This window comes from Prionailurus viverrinus, chromosome E2 (assembly GCF_022837055.1).
Source record: "Prionailurus viverrinus isolate Anna chromosome E2, UM_Priviv_1.0, whole genome shotgun sequence".
In the NCBI taxonomy this organism is placed as follows: Eukaryota; Metazoa; Chordata; class Mammalia; order Carnivora; family Felidae; genus Prionailurus; species Prionailurus viverrinus.
In genome coordinates, this window is record NC_062575.1 from 51723251 (window position 1) to 51743525 (window position 20275).

Genomic DNA, 20275 nt, shown 5'->3' on the forward strand with positions numbered 1-20275 from the left:
GCACTGGGGAAATTGGGGTGGGGGTGGGAGGGGGGAAACAGAAGAAAAGGTCCCTGTTGCAGTTCACCAATGAGTGGGGGAAACAGCAAAGACAGAAAGAGCATCAAGTGACACATTCGTTGTGGAATGGCCCATGAAGAAAAATGAAAAGGGAGCCTAAGGTGAGCCAGGAGGATCTCTGTCTCTGAGGTGACACTTAGGCCATACCTGCAAGAGGTGAAGGAGACCACTTTGGGAAGAAAATTCCAGGCAGAAGCAACAGCATCTGCAAAGGCCTCGAGGCAGGAAAGAGCTTGGGGGACAGGTGGCCTGCATGGCTGGAGTGAGATGAGTCAGCGCCCAACCGATGGGGAGAGAGAAGTGGGCAGGGGCGCAAGATCTGGAGTTTTCTTCCAGGGGCATTGAAGATTCCTAGCAGGAGTGTCTCATGGGCTAATTTTTTTTTTTTTTAATGTTTGTTTTGAAAGAGTGAGAGAGAGAGAGAGAGAGAGAGAGAGAGAGAGAGAATATCCCAAGCAGGGTCCTCGCTATCAGCGTTCAGCCCCACGCAGGGGATCCCAAGAACCATGAGATCGTGACCTGAGCCGAAATCAAGAGTCGGATGCTTAACCGACTGAGCCACCCAGGCACACCTGATGGGCTAATGTTTTAAGCAGATCCTGTCTGCCATGTGAGGAAACCGATTATTAGGGGCAGGAGTGGCCACTGCAGAGGGGGGTGAAGTGGTCAGACTCTGGCGCTATTTTAAAGGTAGAACTGAGGACTTGCTAATGTGTCGCACGCGGGAAGTGCAGCCAGAAGTCCAGGAAGACTCCTAAGTTTTGGATGGTGGAGAGGAAAGAGATAGGGAGATGGGAGTTCAGGGTGGGGAGAATCAAGAGTGCCTTTTGGTCACGTCAGGCTGAGAAAAAGGACCTGGGGCTCACAGGAGGGGAGATAGAAATACAAACGGGGGTAGAATGCTGGGCCAGAAGGGACTTGGCCTGTAGGCTAAATATGGGCCGTTAAAGGCAGGCCTTGGAGCCGAACCCAGGACCACTGCCGGCTGGGGGTGCGGACACACATCCCCAGCCTCCTGGGCGGCCCCTGGGAACTGGGAGAATTAGGGGGAAGCCGACAGCCTGTGTCCGGACCACCTGTACCCACACTAAGACTCTCACTCCTAAATCCGCCCCTGGCTCACATCTGCGCTTAGATTCAGTTAGTAGCTGGGTGTTTGCCTTGGGGTCCGCAGCCCCCTGGACAGATGTGCCCCGCTGCTGCCGAACAGAGTCCTTCAAGCATGTGGTCCCGCTGGGACCCCCTCGTGGGCGTTGGGCGGGGGGGGGGGGGGTGCTCTAAAGCAGGGACCTTGTAAATAAAGCATGAGAAATGAGGCTGGCTGCGTGGCCGGGTAACTTCTGGAGGGTAGCACTGCTCTTCAGCCACGTGCTGCCACGAGAACACAGACGCTATGCTGCCACCGTCCCCCGTGCCTAGGAGAAACCCCTACTGGGAATGTTCTGTCATCTCCCGATACTCAACTCTCTGCCGTGTGTACAATTAAAATTGCGTGTGTGTGCCAAACATTTTCTGAGGGCTGCTTCTCTGAACAATGGCGTAGGAATGGCAAGACTGCAGAAACCACCGGCCTGGTTCAACCTTAGTTTGGGTACTTACTAGCTGTACGACTTGGGAAAACTTCCCGGCCTCTCCGTGCCTCAGCTTCTACTTCTGGAAAGCGGGTACAATGATGGTACCTACATTCTAGGGTTGCCCGAGACTCCGGCGGGTTACTCTTAGGATACTCCCTGGTGCAGGGGGCATGCTTTTCCTATAATCTCTGCTTTCGCTTTCACCCAATGAAGGAAGGGGTGATTAGAAACCATTTGGGCAGGGGCGGGTGAAGGGGTGAGGAAATTCAGACTGATGCCGAGCAGGGTGCCTGAGGCAGGAGCCTTTGCTGCCAGCCCTCGAGGCAGGGAAACAACTTCCCACTTCCTGGGGAGAAGTCACCAAGAAGGGGGAGGCAGGGCAGGGATCTGAAGCCAGGACTGGGATTCCAGGGCCTGTGCTTTCCCAGCTGCTGCACAAGAATCGAATCCTTGCAGGGGTGGAGAGCGGGCGGGGGGTGGGGGTGGGGGCGCTGGGAGGAGTATCTCCTGCAGCAGCACCACTGCTCCCACGTTAGATAACGTGGCTCCATCATTTCCTGAGTGACCCTGGGCAAGTCACTTACCCTCTCTGGGCCTCAGCTGTCTCATCTATAAAATGGGATGGCTCTAGTATCTACTCACCAGACGAGTGTTCCAATTAGATGTGGACCACTCAGTAAACGTGCACCTTTGTAACCTTACAGCCGTCGCTTTGTGTCATGCCTTCTCCTGTTACGGGGTCCCTCGCTGTCACTAATGGACTCCTGGAATAACTCAGGATGTGCCTTCCACAGCTCAGGGCATCAGACATCTCATTTTGTCCTCATCCTGACCCGAGGCCTGCCAGCTCCTGACCGACCGAGCGTTTGGCCCCATCTGGAGAACGGAGTGAAAGACGCAGGCAGAGACAGAACAGAGACACGGGTGGGGGAGAGCACAACGTGTGCGCATCACCGCAAGACAGGGATCTTCCTTATCCCCCTCCCCACAATAAGTGAGCCTCCCACCCTGCCTTCCCACCTCTACCGCCCTAGGTTTGTCAGAGAATTTCACCCGAGGGCAATTAAGTTGTAATTCGAGGGCAGCAGAGCTCAGGGTTGAGCCCCAGGCTCTGGAGCAGGGTGGGTCTCAATGACAGCTTCCCGGCTTCCCGGCTGGGTACCTCCAGGGAAGTGCTCACCTCTCTGTACCTCTCAGGTCCCTCCTCTGGAAACGGAGTCCAGAATTAATAGCGCCTGCTCACAGCGGTGGACAGGAAGGCTGAGCGGCACAGGGGCTGGGGCCTGGCACCCTACAGTTTGGCAGGTGTCAGCTGCGGTCGCTATCAATATTTGGGTACCGACTGCTACAATGGTACCTTCTCCTCCCCTCGGGGAGGGCAGGTCGGGGCTCTCCTGGGTACTGCTGGGTCCCCAGCATGGCAACACAGGCCTGGCACAGGGGAGGCACTTGGGGGACTGTTTCCTGACTGAACAAATGGAAAAAAAGACTGAAAGAAATCCTGAGTTAGACCCCAACTTACTGAGAGAGGGGTAGAGGAAGCGAAGAGCCAGATGCGGTGACAAGAAGCAGCTAGAAAAGATGAAGACAGAAAAACGAGCTCTCTGTATCCAACCTGTTCGTTTCACAGACGGGAAAAGTGAGGCCTGGAAGGGGCAGAGACGGGACCTCTTCACCTGCTCAGAGAGGTCCCGATTCCAGCGCCCGGCCCCACGCTCAGCTGCCCCGCTCACAAGGCTCTGGGAACAGACAGATGTCACTAAGAAAAACACAGGACTTTATTATTCCCGTTACAGAGGGCAGGTCTTCGCAGGATGACAGCGGGGACGAGGCCCCTACTTGCCGGCGATGAGCGGGTTCCGCAGGACCACGATGACGGAGTCCCCGCGCAGGAACATCTTGGAGATGTAGCGGTCCTTGTTGACTGGCTTGGACTTCTTCTTGCCCTTGCCGCTCTTGGGGACCTCGGTCCACATCTCCTTCACATTCTCCAGCACCATGTTGCAGTGCCTGGTGGGGGCAGGGGGTGGGGAGGCACCAGGAGTGAGGCGGGAGCCTTCCGCCCACCCTCTTCCAGCAGCGCAGCATGGGAGAAGGTGCGGGCCAGGGGCCAGGAGAGCTGGGGCTCCCACGCCACCTCTACAAGTCCTCAGGTTGAGGCTTGGGCAATGAACTTCACCCCTCCGTGCCTCAGTGTCCTCCTCCCTAAAATGGAGCCATTTGCAACACCTCCCTTGTACGGCATCTCGATGAAATGAATCAATACAGAGGGCTCCTGGGTGGTGGCTCAGTCAGTTCAGCGCCCTCCTCTTGATTTCGGCTCATGTCATGATCCCCGGGTCATGGGATCAAGTCCCGCATCGGGCTCTGTGCTGAACGTGGAGCCTGCTTGGGATATTCTCTCTCTCTCTCTCTCTCTGCCCCTCCCCTCTCTCTTTCTATAAATAATTTTTTAAAAAAATCAATACAGTATTCTTATTCTTGTCAAGACTTACGATAAGGGACTGGCCCAGGATAAAGGCAAGCAAAATGGGTTTGCCTGTGTTTCTTTCTGAACTCCAAGTGCGTCTAAAGGCACCAGCAGGGATGCTGCTTCTCTTTAGAGAAACAGAGGCCGCAGGGGCCTATGGTGTACATGACGCCTCCACTGTAGTCCTGCTCAGGGTGCCAGGGGGACACGGGTGAGGACGGTTTGGATTAGCTCCCTCAACAAACACTTGCCATGAACATGGCAGTGAATGAAACAGAGGATATCCCCACCCTGACGGGGCCTGCGTCCCAGTGAGGGCAGAAGGATGCCAAGCGAGTAAACAAAGGGACCGGATGTGCTCTCAGGTTATGTTAACTGCTAAGAAGAACAATTCAAGCCGGGTGAAGGGATAGAAGGATATGAGGAAATGTGACCAAGTGCTAACAAGAAAAGAAAATCGTTAAGAAGAGTGGGGAAGCAGGGGCGCCTGGGTGGCTCAGTGGGGTAAGTGGCCGACTACGGCTCGGGTCATGATCTCACGGTTCGTGAGTTCGAGCCCCACATCGGGCTCTGTGCTGACACCTCGGGGCCCGGAGCCTGCTTCCGATTCTGTGTCTCCCTCTGTCTCTGCCGCTCCCCTGCTCATACTCTGTCTCCTCTCTCTCTCAAAAATAAACATTAAAAAAAAAAAAAGAAATTAAAGGGGCACCTGGGTGGCTCGGTTGGTTGAGAGTCCAACTTCGGTTCAGGTCACGATCTCTCGGTCCATGAGTTTGAGCCCCGCGTCAGGCTCTGTGCTGACAGCTTGGAGCCTGGAGCCTGCTCTGGATTCTGTGTCTCCCTCTCTCTCTGCCCCACCCCTGCTTGCACACACCCGCTCTCTCTCTCTCAAAAATAAATAAATGTTAATTAATTAAAAAAAAAAAAAAAAAAAGAAGAGCAGAGAAACTCTGTGCCTTGCTATAGAGTGATATCCAGGAGGGACTGCTGAGTGAAAAAGGCCAAGTGTGCATGGAAAGTGATCTTCTGAAGGGAAGAAAGAGGGCAGGAGAAGCATATATACCACCTGCTTGGCATTGTACAATGCAGAATCCTGGAAGACGCTCAGAGACTGGGAGCAGTAAGGTGACCTAGGTGGACTGGGGACAAGCTAGATGGAAACTTGCCACTGGAGTGCTATTACTGTTTTTGGAATGATGTGAACACATTAGCACTTGAAAAAAAAAAAAAAGTAGTGTACCAATATGGAAACATTCCTGAGATATACCGTTAAGTGAAAACACCGAGGTCTAAAACTGCGTGGTAGGCCATTGGCACAGATTTATTTTTTAAAGTTTATTTTTTTTTTGAAGGGGAGGGGCATGCAAGAGGGGCAGAGAGAGAGAGAAAGACAGAGAGAGAATCCCAAGCAGGCTCCGCATTGTCAGCGCACAGCCCGACACGGGGCTCGATCCCACGGACCGCGAGATCATGACCTGAGCCGAAATCAGCAGTCAGAGGCTTAACCGACTGAGCCACCCAGGTGCTCCAGCAGTGATTTAAAAATAAAGAAAAAGCACCCTCCTCTGTCTGTCTGCATGAGAACACGTAAGGAGACCCGAGGAATTTGCCATGGAGGGCTTCCTGGAGAAGGCAGCCTTCCGATTCTTTGTCTCCCTCTCTCTCTGCTGCTCCCCTGCTCACACTCTCTCTCTCTCTCTCAAAAATAAATAAACATTAAAAAAAAAAAAAAAGAATGCCTTCGCTGACCTGCAGTGATGTTCTCAGACCACGGATATGTGTGAAAAACAAGACGCAGAAGAGCACGTGGAAGATTCTATCTTAAAAACAACTAAATTCACGATAGCGACGACATGCCAATGAGACCTCAATAAAGCTGTCGGCAAACACCACGAAGGAGCCCCCGGGTGTGTGTGTGTGTGAGTCACATGTGGCAGGATACATACTAGGGTGGGAGGCTGATCTATATCATACATAAAAAACATATGTAATAAAATATATATCCTACATAGAAACGAACCACCACCTACTGAGTGCTTATCAAGCACCCCGGCCTCTTCTGAGCACTTTCCGAGCACTGACCCAGCAATCCTCACGGCAGCTTGCCCCCGGGAGGTAAACACGAGTGTCATCTCCGGCTTCCAGAGCAGGACACTGCACACAGTGGGATGACATTTTAGAAGTGGCAGAGCCTGTGTTCAAGGCCAGGTCTACCTGCCTCCTTGGGCTCGGCACTTCCTGGTCTCGGTCTCAACCTCCTGGAGAAGAAACGGAGGCTCAGAGAGGAAAAAAATCACTTGCTGTTCCCTCTGGCTGAAACTCTCGGATCCTAGCTTGTTCCTTTATTTTACTCGGGTGTTCACCACTGCCTCTTCCTATGGAGCCTCTCACGTCACATCTAAGATGGCACCCCCTTCCCAGCATTCCATACTCGTACCTGGCTTTATTTTTCTCATGGCACCTTATTCATGTGCTTGCTGTCGGCTTCCCTACCTACAGCACAAGCTCTCTTGAGTACAGGAGCTATCCTGTACTTTGCTTTAGTCGCTGCTGTGTCCCTGGAGCCTAAAAAAGTCCCAAGCATGGGTACTTGATGTTAGACATTCTATGTTACAGCCGCAAACACTGATTGAGAGCTTCCTGTGTGCCAGATGCTGTCCTTCTTTTAATTTTTTTTTAAATGTGTATTTATTTTTGAGAGAGAGAGAGACAGAGACAGAGCACCAGTGGGTGCGGGAAACGCAGTATTAGAAGCAGGCTCCGGGCTCTGAGCTGTCAGCACAGAGCCCGATGCGGGGCTCGAACTCACGAACCGTGAGATCATGACCTGAGCCGAAGTCGGAGGCTCAACTGACTGAGCCACCCAGGCGCCCCACCAGATGCTGTACTTCTAATGACTTGATTAGATGCCGCGTGTATCAAGTCACGGAATCTTTGCAACCACCAGAATTACTGCCACTGTACGGAAGAGAGAAAGTGAGTTGCCGAAGGTGTCGCGGCTGCTAAGAGGCAGAGCTGGGACGCGAACCCAGGAAGACCGGCTCCCAAGTACATGCCCGTTAACTACTGTACTGCACAGCTCGAGGTCTGAAGAGGCTTATGCCCCAGGACTCTGAAAACCTTGTGTCTGGGCTCCTCCTACTGGAGCTGGGGCCGCCCCTGCAGGCCTGGACGGAACACCTTCCCAGAGCCAGGCGCTCACCTATCGAAGGCCTTCACGCGGCCCAGGAGCTTCTTGTTGTTGCGGCAGTTGATGAGCACTTGGGTGTTGTTCTTGACCGACTGCGTGAGCACAGAGAGCGGACCCGTGTTAAACTCTTCCTCCTCCCGCTTCTGCAGCTCCTCGGGGGTCATCTCACTCTTGGGCTTGTTGAGGAGGCTCCTGAGGGGGCAAGCATGGAAGCGGTAGGTGAGAGGGCCCAGAGCTGGAGCATGGGTGGTCACATGGCCTTGCACTCAGCGTCTCCTCAACCTTCCCCTAACACGCCCACCCTCCTGCTCAGCCCCTCTCGCTTGGCATCACAGCTCAGATGCTTAATAGACATTTCCAACCTTACGCATCGTCGGTGAGCTCCAGATCTCCCAACCGCCCCCACTTACTCTATCCAGAGCCTTCCCTGTCTCCATCCTTCTAGTTCCTTGAGCAAAAACTCTGGTATCAACTTGACTCTTCTCTCTCACATCCGCCATTCAATCTGTCGGCAAACCCTGCCATCTGCTTCTAAAATACATCCAGAATGTCACCATTTCTAACCATGGCCTAAACCTCCGCCATCTCGCTCCTCAGAGCCTTACTTGTCTCTCTGCTTCCACCCATGCTCCCGGACAGTCTGTTCTCCAGAGTAGTCCCGGATGTTGTATCAAAACCTAAGTTACGGGGCGCCTGGGTGGCGCAGTCGGTTAAGCATCCGACTTCAGCCAGGTCACGATCTCGCGCTCCGTGAGTTCGAGCCCCGCGTCGGGCTCTGGGCGGATGGCTCGGAGCCTGGAGCCTGTTTCCGATTCTGTGTCTCCCTCTCTCTCTGCCCCTCCCCCGTTCATGCTCTGTCTCTCTCTGTCCCAAAAATAAATAAACGTTGAAAAAAAATTAAAAAAAAAAAAAAAGAATTGACGAATGAATAAATAAACAAGTGAAATCATTACGGCGACTCGTTAGTCGAAAAAGTCACGAAATAGGTGAAAAGCCAACCGTTTCCAGCTCTAGTTGTCCGCCTAAGTCCCACGCCTCAAACCGTTCTTTCTTTTTTTTTTAAATTTTTTTTAATTTGTTTTTTTCAACGTTTATTTATTTTTGGGACAGAGCGAGACAGAGCATGAACGGGGGAGGGGCAGAGAGAGAGAGGGAGACACAGAATCGGAAACAGGCTCCAGGCTCCGAGCCGTCAGCCCAGAGCCTGACGCGGGGCTCGAACTCACGGACCGCGAGATCGTGACCTGGCTGAAGTCGGACGCTTAACCGACTGCGCCACCCAGGCGCCCCACAAACCGTTATTTCTAAAACTCCGCACTCCCCTTTCGCAGGTTCTTCCCCTTAAAATCCATTTCAATAAGATTAATTCTCTGGGAAAGCTCCCAGCCTATTATCTGACAAAGCTGCCTTCTCTCCCGAACTTAGGATCCATCAAGGGCCCCACGCCCGCCCTCAATCTCATCGGTGGAAAGGTGCGTACTTTACCCCTAAAATCTGCCTCCGTCCCGCCTCTGCCCATCACTGATAAGCGGCCACATTTACGCCCTCAACCCCACTCCCGCCGCCAAAGCCTAGCCCGGCCTCACATGGTGGTAGTGGCTGCGCTCTCAGTTCAGCGCCGTCTCGTCCGCGTTGCTCCCGCCTCTGAAGCTAGAGCTACAGAAGGGACTTCCGTTTCCCTTGGTCCACTTCCGTTGGCGCCTGCGCAATCCCAACCAGGGGGGGGGGGGGTGAGGGCGGGGGCGTGGCCTGTTGCCATAGCGATCCGCGCCAGGCCTGCGCGGAGGTGGAGTAGAAGCCTCGCGTAGTGGTTCCAGGTCTTTTAGGACCGTACGGGGCAGATATTCACGAGAATGGAGAGAAGAAACGGGGCCGACTCAAATCACTTCGTTGTAGAGTGGCACAGGCTGAAGGAGGGAAAGGACACGCCATTCCAAATGCCCGCCGGCCCTGCCTCCGGGGGCGCGGCCTCCGTGAAGCCAATCGGCTCCTCGCTTTCAGGGATGGACACCGCCCCTTTTCCATTAGGGACGGTCCTTTTCGGGTCTATTGAGCTTTCCGACTCCGAGTAACCAATCCTTTGCCTTCATACACGAGGGGCGTGGACCTGCGCCTAGGTCGAATGTTTTCCATGATCAAACATTTCTCATTGGTTTCCCTTCTTCCGCTGAGGTGGAGCCTATGCCTTTCGCGCTCCCTTTTGGGTTGTGCAACCCTCAGGGGACCAACCCCCAAAGCCCTAGGGAGACCGGAAGGCGTGCTTTCAGAACGAGAGTCCGCATTGGCTTCACCCGTAGAGAAAGGGTGGGATGGTGTAGTCGCTCTTCTTGTTCATTGGTCGGGTGATTCCATGGGGTGGGATTTGGCTGGGCCTAAACTATCCGCGGTCCCGGACCGGTTTCAGGGCGAAGCTGCCATGCCTTCCGGGGGCCGCGGGCGGCCCCGGCTACGGCTGGGGGAACGTGGCCTCTTGGAGCCACCCTCACCGCCCAAGCGCCGCCTGCTACCGCGGGCGCACTTCTTGCCTCTGCTTCTGCTGTCCCTGGCCGTGGCCTCGGCGTTCTACACCATCTGGAGCGGCTGGCACCGCCAGACTGAGGAGCTGCCGCGGGGCCGGGAGCTGCGGGTGAGGCTGGGCAGGGACACGGGTACCCCTTAACCCCGCCTGCGCTTCCCTGAGGTCTCAGGTGGACGTGTCTGTATCGTACGGCGGTAGCCGCAGGTGCTGCGGTCTCCGTCAATAGAGCGCATGCCCGTTGCTATCGGGCTTGTTCTGTAATAGGTGGTTCTCCCTCAGAGGAAGAGTCTGGAAGTAGTAAGACTGGGAGTTCTGGGTTCCAATCTGAAAGTCAGCCATTTGGAAGAGTCCTTTCCCCTCTCTCGGCCTCGATTTCCCAGTCAGGATTGGGGTGGGCAATCTGATGGATTTAGAGGGACCGGATGATTTTAGAGGGACCTTTTCTGAGTCTACCTAGGATTTATCCTGGAAACCTCCGATGCTGGAGGCCCGAATTAGGAAGAACCGGGGTTCTTAGGGGAGGTGGCCTCCGGGGTAGGGTCGGTATGGGGGTTGTTCTCATGCTCTGCACTTCTCTTCCCTATCTTACCCCCCTCCCAAGGGCCGGTTGATCGGAAGCCTCCCTGAAGCCCGGCTGCGGAGGGTGGTGGGGCAACTGGACCCACACCGTCTCTGGAACACTTACCTGCGCCCCCTGCTGGTTGTGCGGACCCCGGGCAGCCCCGGCAATCTCCAAGTCAGAAAGGTAAGGGGCCCCACCTCCAAGCCCTGACCTGGCAGCCTGCCAGGGAATAAGAACTAGGCATTCTGCCCAAGATCCCTCGAGCAACTAAGACGCAGAGCTGGGGCTCTGACTGGGGATAATCTGAATCTAGAGTCCCACTTTAGTAACCACCAGGCTGTACTGCCTTCTGTACTGCTCCCCAGAGCTTACTATGTGCTAGACAACTGTTTCATGAGGTGCGTAACAATGTGATCCTCACTATGCAAATGGGGAAACCGAGGCCCAGAGCAGTTAAGCATTTTGCCCAGCTCATAAATGATATACCAAGTTTCAGGTTGGCTCCAGAGCTGGCACAACAACATCTTTGTATTGCCTCCCTTTGGGGCATCCAGAGGCGTTTGAATCCCTACTCCTTGAGTTCGTATCCGACCTCAGCCACTTGGAGTGTGACCTTGGACTAGTGTCTTAACCTCTCTGTGCCTTAGTTTCCTCATCTATGAAATGGAGCGAGCCACCGACAGTCCTATCCCCATAAGGCTCCTAGAATGAGGCGTGGCACGCAGTGAGTGCTATTGGAAGAGTGAGCTGGGATTAGTCTTGACGAGGCAGGGTCACTACACACACTCAGTAGGGACTCAGCAAAAGTGTGTCAAGGGAATGACTTAAACAGAAGTGGGGATCATGAGTCAGCCCAAGCGCTCTGCATGGCTCAGGTCACATGGCCCTTCTCCCGACCTCCTCCCCAGTCCCCACCCACCCTCCCACCTCTCTCCTGCCACTAGTTCCTGGAGACTACCCTACGGACCCTGACGGCAGGCTGGCATGTGGAACTGGACCCCTTCACGGCCTCGACACCCCTGGGGCCACTGGACTTTGGCAACGTGGTGGCCACGCTGGACCCAGGGGCTGCCCGTCACCTCACCCTTGCCTGCCATTACGACTCCAAGCTCTTCCCATCTGGGTCGGCTCCCTTTGTGGGGGCCACGGATTCGGCCGTGCCTTGCGCCCTGCTGCTGGAGCTGGCCCAGGCCCTGGACAGGGAGTTGAGTAGAGCCAAGGAGCAGGTGAGGAGTGGGGGGCCCGGGCTGCCTCTACCCTGGTCCAAGCCACCAGCCTCCCCTGCCTGGACTTGTCTTCCTGCTTCCACTCCACACACATAGCCACAGGGATCTTTTCACCCCCTGAATGTCAGATCCTGTCCCTCCTCTGCCCGAAACCCTCCCCAGGGCTCCCACCTCATGGCAAGCCTGAGCCAGAGTCCTTACAGAGGCCCATGAGGTGTGCCCTGTCACCTCTCCATTCCCATCTCTCACCCCTGTCCCTCCTCACTGTGCTCTAGCCACCCACCTCCTCCCTGTTCCTCAGATTCTGGAGAGTTCCCAGGGTCCCTCCCATCTGAGGGCGTTTGCACTTGCTCTTTGCTCTGCCTAGAATGTGCTTTTCACAGATACCTTCCCGGCTGGCTCCTGCCTTTCCTCCAAGTGTCCTCCAATGTCACCCCCTCTGAGATGGTTTCCCAACCACCCTGAAAGAGCCCCCCCGCCCCCCGTCACCATCCCAGGCTTTATGGCGCTTTGTCTGTCTGTCTCCCCAACTAGAATAAGCTCCACACAGGCAGGGATTTGGCTGCCTTGGTTTTCTGCTGTATTCCCTGCACCCAGATGATTACCCAGCATAAATTAGGATGTCGGTGGAAATGTGTGGGATGAATAAATGAATGAAACCACAAATCTCCTCATGCTCCTCCCCTGCTCAGACCCCTTCCTTGGCTCAACCCCTTGTAACAAGGCCCAAGATCCTTGTAACAAGGCCCTTGCTAATCCCCCCAGGCCTTTTCACCAAGCTCTCTGGCTCTGGCCCCAGCCCTCATCCATGTTGCTTCCTTGCCTGGGGATACTCTTCCCTCTGCTCCATTCTGCCAGGCCAGCTCCCACTCATCTCGGTGCAAATGTCTCTTCCCAGGAGACCCGACATGCTTCCCAGGCTAGTTTATCCCCGACTCCCTTCCTATGCTCTTTTAGAACCCTATAGTTCTTCTTCTTTTTTTAATGTTTATTTATTTTTGAGAGAGAGATAGAGTGTGAGCAGGGGAAGGGCAAGAGAGAGGGAGACACAGAATGCGAAGCAGGCTCCAGGCTCCGAGCTGTCAGTGCAGAGCCTGACGCGGGGCTCGAACCCACGAACCGTGAGATCATGACCTGAGCCGAAGTCCGACTGAGCCACCCAGGTGCCCCGAGAACGCTGTAATTCTTGGAAGCATTTGTCCCAAGTGTATTTCACTGTTTGTACACTTACTCGCGTGTGGGTCTCTTTTGCTAAATGAGCCTAAGAAATAACACTGACAATCAGAGCTGACCCTTTTTAGTTACCATATGCCAGACACTACGCCAGGACCCGAATTTGAATCCTACTGTGTGATGAGACTTGTTATTAACCCCATTTTGACATCTGATGCTGTGAGAAGTCACTTACCCATAACTGCTCAGCTACGAAGTGGCCGAGCCAGGATTTGAACCCAGGCAGTCTGGCTCAGAGTCTGTACTTCCGGCCACCACCTTCTATGAGGGAGGAGACCTAGTTTTCCCTGCTCAGCTGTGCAAGAGGGCAGGGAATGTGGATGGGTCCAGACCCTGACCACCAGCTCCCACAGGAAGCCCCGGTGACTCTGCAGATGCTCTTTTTGGATGGCGAGGAGGCACTGAAGGAGTGGGGACCCAAGGACTCCCTTTATGGCTCCCGGCACCTGGCTCAGCTCATGGAGTCTGCACCCCACAGCCCAGGCCCCACCAGGATCCAGGCTATCGTAAGACCAGGGCCCCACTGGGTTCCGGCGAGGGAGGGAGAGGGCCGTGCAAGGTTGGCCACATCCCACCTGGCCTCTCTCTCTAGGAGCTCTTCGTGCTTCTTGATCTCCTGGGCGCCCCCAATCCAAACTTCTACAGTCACTTTCCTCACACGGCCCGCTGGTTCCATCGGCTGAGGAGCATAGGTAAGGATGTAGGCGGAGGCAGGCGCCAGCCTGGGATGTGGGAGGGACGGCCAGCCGAGTCAGGCACCTGTCTCTAAGGGGTCATCCAGCCTGCCCTCTACCTCCCTAGCCTCTAAGGCACTAGGGCAGAAACACACAAAGATCCCACAGCAATCAAGTGCAGTGACTACAAACAGGGGCCCTGGGGTCAAATAGCCCCAGGTTTGAATTCTGGTTCTGCCTCTTACAGGCTGTGTGAACCTGGGCAAACGGCTTCGTCTCTCTGAGCCTCAATTTCCTATCTGTGAAATGGGCACAAAACTGACAATAGGAGGGGTATCTGCCTCTGAGGCTCAGAGGGAATAAATAGACCGGGTACACAGTGAGCCTTCAGGAAGGGGTAACTACATTCTTGTCGGGATGATCAGTGCTTTGCCCAGGCCTCCTGCCCTGCTCTGATTTGTGAGCAGAACCTCTGACCCTGAGGGGCTGGCTCTTACTCTCTAATGCCACCACCTCCAGAGAAGCGTCTGCACCGCTTGAACCTGCTGCAGTCTCATCCCCAGGAGGTGATGTACTTCCAGCCCGGGGAGCCCCCTGGCTCTGTGGAAGATGACCACATCCCCTTCCTCCGCAGAGGTAGGTGCTGTAGGGAGGAGTGAGGGCTGGGGAGGGGCGGGGGTCCAAGGAAAGCACAGATGGGACCTGGCCCTGGCCCACTCCCAGGGCTGGGGACTGGTGGCAAGTTGTTTAACATCTTCGTGCCTCGACTTTCTCATCTGTAAAATGGGGTCACTAGCAACCCCTGTCTCAGAGCTGTGGAGGGAACCGACTGAGCTAATACGTGTAAAGATGCTACTTGCATGGTGATGGCACATAGTAAGCGTTCAAGAAAATGTTAGCTACTCTTGTTGGCGCCTCAGTGATTGTGGATTCCAGCCCAAGCCTGTCTTTCCAGGCCCTGACAGCCCAGCAGAATCACCCAAGGAACTCCGAGAAATGCCCAGTTGCATTCATTTCTGGCCTACTGAACCACAGTCTCGGGTCTCTGAATTATTTCTGCAAGAGTCCCAGATGATCCTGAGGCACCGCCAGGGCTGCAGACATCTGCTAGAGGGGTTCAGAACCTAGGTTTTTAGAACCGGACAGGCTTGGGTTCTGCCACTTCCCATGGGTTGACCCGAGGCGGATTACCCAGCCTCTCTGAGCCTCTTGCCTATGTTTCTTCTAGAAAACGAAGAGACATATACATCCAAACACACCTGTATGTGTATATTCATACTCACAGGGTAGGGAGGATTGAACAAGAGTAGGTATATAAAATGCCTTCGTATGCAGTGCTTGGCGTATAGTGAGTATCAACAACTGCTTTTTAAATTTTTGCTCTATAATTTACTCATTGAAAAAATATGCATTCCTTACAGTGCCTTTTTTTTAATCTTTTTTTTCTGATTCTAGGGCACCTTTTTTTTTTCATTTTTATTTATTTTATGTATTTATTTTTTTAATTTACATTCGAGTTGGTTATCATATAGTGCAACAATGATTTCAGGAGTAGATTCCTTAATGCCCCTTCCCCATTTAGCCCATCCTGCCTCCCACAACCCCTCCAGTAACCCTCTGTTTGTTGTCCATATTTAAGAGTCTCTTATGTTTTGTCCCCTTTCCTGTTTTTAGATTATTTTTGTTTTCCTTCCCTTAGGTTCATCTGTTGTATATCTTGAAGTCCTCATAGAAGTGAAGTCATATGATATTTGTCTTTCTCTGACTAATTTCGCTTAGCATGATACCCTCCAGTTCCATCCACGTAGTTGCAAATGGCAAGATTTCATTCTTTTTGATTGCCGAGTAATACTCCATTGTATCTATATACCACATCTTCTTTATCCATTCATCCGTCGATGGACATTTGGGCTCTTTCTATACTTTGGCTATTGTTGATAGTGCTGCTATAACCATTGGCATGCATGTGTCCCTTCGAAACAGCACAGCTGTATGTATCCCTTGGATAAATGCCTAGTCGTGCAATTGCTGGGTCGTAGGATAGTTCTATTTTTAGTTTTTTGAGGAACCTCCATACTGTTTTCCAGAGTGGCTGCACCAGTTTGCCTTCCCACCAACAATGCAAAAGAGATCCTCTTTGTCCGAATCCTCGCCAACATCTGTGGTTGCCTGAGTTGTTAATGTTAGCCATTGTGACAGGTGTGAGGTGGTATCTCATTGTGGTTTTGACTTGTCTTTCCCTGATGATGAGTGATGTGGAGCATTTTTTCGTGTGTCGGTTGGCCGTCTGGATGTCTTCCTTGGAGAAGTGTCTATTCATGTCTTTTGCCCATTTCTTCACTGGATTATTTGTTTTTGGGGTGTTGAGTTTGATGAGTTCTTTATCTGACATGCCATTTGCAAATATCTTCTCCCATTCCGTCAGCTGCCTTTTAGTTTTGCTGATTGTTTCCTTCGCTGTGCAGAAGCTTTTTATTTTGATGAGGCCCCAATAGTTCATTTTCGCTTTGGTTTCCCTTGCCTCCAGAGACGTGTTGAGTAAGAAGTTGCTGCGGCCAAGGTCAAAGAGGGTTTTGCCTGCTTTCTCCTCGAGGATTTTGATGGCTTCCTGTCTTACATTTAGGTCTTTCATCCATTTTGAGTTTATTTTTGTGTCTGGTGTAAGAAAGTGGTCCAGGTTCATTCTTCTGCATGTCGCTGTCCAGTTTTCCCAGCACCATTTGCTGAAGAGACTGTCTTTATTCCATTGGATATTTCCTGCTTTGTCAAAGATTAGTTGGCCATACATTTGTGGGTCCATTTCTGGGTTCTCTCTTCTGTTCCATTGATCTGAGTGTCTGTTTTTGTGCTAGTATTATACTGTTTTGATGATTCCAGCTTTGTGATACAGCTTGAAGTCCGTTTTAATGATTTTTTTTTTTATGTTTACTTATTTACTTTTGGAGAGAGAGAGAGCACGAGCATGGGAGGGGCAGAGAGAGAGGGTGAGAGAGAAAATCCGCACTGTTAGCACAGAGCCTGATGCGGGGCTCAAACTCACAAACCTGAGCCAAAACCAAGAGTCAGACCCTTAAGCGACTGAGCCATGCAGGTGCCCCTCCAGAGCCTTCTTTATGGATTCATTCAGTGACTATTTCCCACTGCAGTACTGGGCCAGGTGTCAGGGATACAGTGATGGACAATAATCTGCCTGGGTCCTGTCTAGTGTGGGGGGGGACAGATATTGACAAACACAGAGGATATTGGATATTGACAGATATTGACAAACACAGAAGAAAGTGCTCTGAGGACAGGAACTCATCCCAGTGAAGGGATTAGGAAAACAGACTTGGGAGACAGGTGTCCTGGGTTCCAATTACTGCTGTGCAGGTTTTCTAGAGGCCGGAGCTTAAGCAAATCACTGTGCCTGCCTCTGTGCCCGGGTGTCCTCGTCTATGAAATAGGGGTAAATATAGGATTACTCTGAAGGATTATTGCAGGGATAAAATGGTGTGTGGGGATGTGTATGGCCTCAGTGTAGGGCCTAGAATAGAACATGTATGATAAAAGTACAAGCTAAGGGCACCTGACTAGCTCAGTAGATAGAGCATCTGACTCTTGATCTTGGGGTTGTGAATTGGAGCCCCACACTGGGTGTTAGAGATTGCTTTAAAATTTTTTTTTTATATTTATTTATTTTTGAGAGAGAGACAGAGACAAAACGTGAGCGAGGGAGGGGCAGAGAAAGAGAGAGACACAGAATCCAAAGCAGGCTCCAGGCTCTGAGCCATCAGCACAGAGCCCGATGTGGGGCTCAAACCCACGAACCTCAAGATTGTGACCCGAGCCGAAGTCAGATGCTTAACCGACTGAGCCACCCAGGCGTGCCTAGAGATTGCTTTAAACAAATTTTTTTTTTTTAAAAGGTACGAGCTATAAATAAAGAACAGAAAAACAGCCTAATAGTCTACCTGGTAAGGAAACTCAAAGGCCCTCTTTCCGTTCTTCTGGTCTTTGCCTAATCCATTAACTATTCAGTTTCTCTAATGTGTGTCTGAGAACAATAGATACACCAGATGTGTTTTTTCAAACGAACACGTTGCCCTCACGTGCATAAAATCGTCATTCAGAGTTCTTCAAGGGCCAGGACTCAGTATCTTCTGGGTGGGGGTGAGACAACTTTGCCGGGGCCTGGGTCTGGGCTCCTGGGTCGGCCGTCGGCCTGACCAAGCCTCCCCTCTCTCCTACAGGGGTCCCAGTACTCCACCTCATCTCCATGCCCTTCCCCTCTGTCTGGCACACGCCTGGCGACTCGGAGGCCAACCTGCACCCCCCCACGGTGCACAACCTGAGCCGCATCCTCGCCGTGTTCCTGGCTGAGTATCTGGGGCTCTAGCCCCCCTTGGCGGACTCTGAAGGAGAAGTGTCCAGCTGGGACGTCCCAAGGGCACCCGGAGCCAACAGAGCTCAAGCCAGGCTGCCTGATCCTTTCTTCTGCTCTATTTATGCCATGATCGGAAGATCCTCTTTCCTTTGATGGTCTCAAGCTGTCACTCTTCAAAGACACGGAAGAGACAAGGCCACTGTGGGGGCGAGAGCCAAAGGCATGAGAGCTGGGACCCTGTCCTGAAGCACTTGGTTTGAAGGTTCACAGGCACCAAATGCTGTTTGGTTGGAGTCAGCAGACCTTGGCCAGGCATCTGGACCAGCAGCACCACCCCACCAAATGAATCCTCCGTGGCTTATGTTCTTACGATGTCAGTGGATTGCCATGGGGGGTCGACAGGGGACGTGCTTGTAAACAGGAACAGAGGAGACGGAAGCCGATATTTGGGGACTCGAGTCTGCCAGACCCGAGGGCAATAAACCAGTGTTTCTGGGGAACATATTCTGCAGAATTAGCATGACTAGGTGTTGCATGAGAAAGGGGGATCAGAGACGCGGGATGAGACATTAAAGGAGTTTCTTCATTGCACAATGTGACATTTCCAAGAGTAAGACAGAATGCAGTGTTGTTTCCCCCAAACTATTTCAGCGTGGAACCCCTTTATTGCAAGGCTCGTGGAACTAGGGTACCTCAGAAGTCACATTGGGAAACACTCGGTTTTGGCAAGTTTGAGTGTGTCCGTGGAGGGAATAAGACGGACCTTGATTCACTGCCCACCAGGCCTACCAAACCATCCTTTGTCTTTCTGTTGTGGGTGTGGGAGCGTGAGAAGGTGGGGGGGTCACTGCAACTCCAGTTGAGGACGTATTTCCCAACCCTACCTAATATTCATGCTCAACTGGAGTGCTTATTAAAAAATTCAGAATCCCAGGTTCCCCCCGTTCCCCCCCCGCCCCAACTACCACCCAAACTTGCTGAATCAGAACTCCAGAGAGGGGCTGGGACTTTGCAATGAGCACCCGAGGAAGCCTTCCCATCCCCCATAAAGCTGGGGGAGACACACTGTCCTTAAGGTGCGTTCCCGACAGCTTAGCAAACCTACTCAAAAGAAAACCGTAACGTGGAGGGTGCCTAGAAAGGGAGTCCTCTGCCGGGCTCTGTGCCTGCTGGTTTTGTGACTTTGATGGAGTCCCGGCAGGCAGTTACGTAGTGAAGGTGAGCACTGGCCTTCTGAGCCAGCGCGGGGCTGGAGAAGACTCCAGAAAACTCACAGGCTGAAACCCAGGATATCAAATGAGAGAGGAGAAATAGGTCCTCGTTCGTGGTTTTCCACAGTAGCTGACCTTCATCTGGCGCCTGCTGTGTGCCAGGCGCCATGAGCACTTTACACAGGTTGGCTCATGGAGTCACCGCCCAAGTCCTGAGGTAGGTACAATTTCGGTTCTCATTTTGCAAAGGAAGTGGCTAGGGCTGAGAATGATACCCCGTTGTTTACAGAGCCCACGTTCTCACCCACAACTGCACTCTTAACCCCATGTCTCATCTCCCAGAAATCACCTGTGCCGGCCCAACAGACGGTTGACAAAAAGTAGCTCCTCCTGCCGCATAATTAACTGCAAGTTAGAGCGGGGTTGGGGGGGACACTGGTGGCCTCTTACAGGTGGACATGGCACTAGTCGAGTTTAGAAATGGAAGTTCTGTGTCTTCTATCAACAGCCAGGGTGGCCTGGATCTCAAGCCACAGGCACGGCTCCTGTTTGTTCATTTCTTGTGTGTTACCCACAGTGCCAAGCACTCGAGAGGGTTTCATCTCCCCTTAGCGTCACTGCCATCCCCGAGGGAGGGGAGACCATCACCTCGGTGTTAGAGACGGGGAGCCGTGTGTTCAGTTACACACCCCGGGCTCTCTACGTCTCCTGCAAGACCTCCCAGTGGGGTGTACTGAGTACCAGGCACCGGGCAGGGAGGCCTGATGCACATCTCACCCTTGAATCGGGGACAGGGATCCTTAGCCCCATTTCACAGATGAGGCTGCTGATGCTTGGCCAGGTGTCTTCCGCAGCTCCCACTTGTCCCCCAAACTAGGGGCTTTCCGGTTTTACAACTCTGGAGGGGCCGCTAGGTTTATCTGAAGTACACCTGTTGAGCAATCCAGGTGCCGATGACTCACACATCGATCTTTCGAAGAAGGGTCAGTATTCTCATTTTGCACTTGAACAAACAGCTTCAGAGAAATCAATGGCTATAGGTCACGTAGCCGGACACTTTCATGCAACGTGTCTAGGGGCACTTTTTTTTAATTCGCTCTGCTTATAACTATTTGGGCTTGTTGGTGTCAGTCATCAGTCTGGGATTCGCCAACCATCCTGTCTTTAAATATTATCTTTGTACCATTGTCTCTT

General features: G+C 52.8%; 2 protein-coding genes across 3 annotated transcripts; one reads left to right on the top strand and one right to left on the bottom strand.

The window, feature by feature from the left end:
• Positions 1-3390: 3390 nt before the first annotated feature.
• SNRPD2 (small nuclear ribonucleoprotein D2 polypeptide) lies at positions 3391-20275 on the bottom strand. The gene is made up of 4 exons (XM_047836176.1): positions 20265-20275; positions 8881-8929; positions 7307-7486; positions 3391-3644 (listed from the first exon to the last, which is right to left on the bottom strand). Coding segments are annotated over exons 2-4 (357 nt in total). The 5' UTR covers positions 8883-8929; positions 20265-20275; the 3' UTR covers positions 3391-3469.
• On the top strand, positions 9237-18469 carry QPCTL (glutaminyl-peptide cyclotransferase like). Of its 2 annotated transcripts, XM_047836175.1 has the most exons (8): positions 9237-9920; positions 10414-10557; positions 11319-11600; positions 13187-13339; positions 13426-13525; positions 14027-14143; positions 17413-17460; positions 17737-17876. In XM_047836175.1, the coding sequence occupies exons 1-7, from the start codon at positions 9417-9419 to the stop codon at positions 17427-17429; spliced, it is 1317 nt and encodes a 438-aa protein (XP_047692131.1). In that variant the 5' UTR covers positions 9237-9416; the 3' UTR covers positions 17430-17460; positions 17737-17876. The 2 variants fall into 2 exon arrangements, with proteins under 2 accessions (XP_047692131.1, XP_047692130.1); XM_047836174.1 differs by lacking the exon at positions 17413-17460 and having other exon boundaries at positions 9243-9920; positions 17737-18469.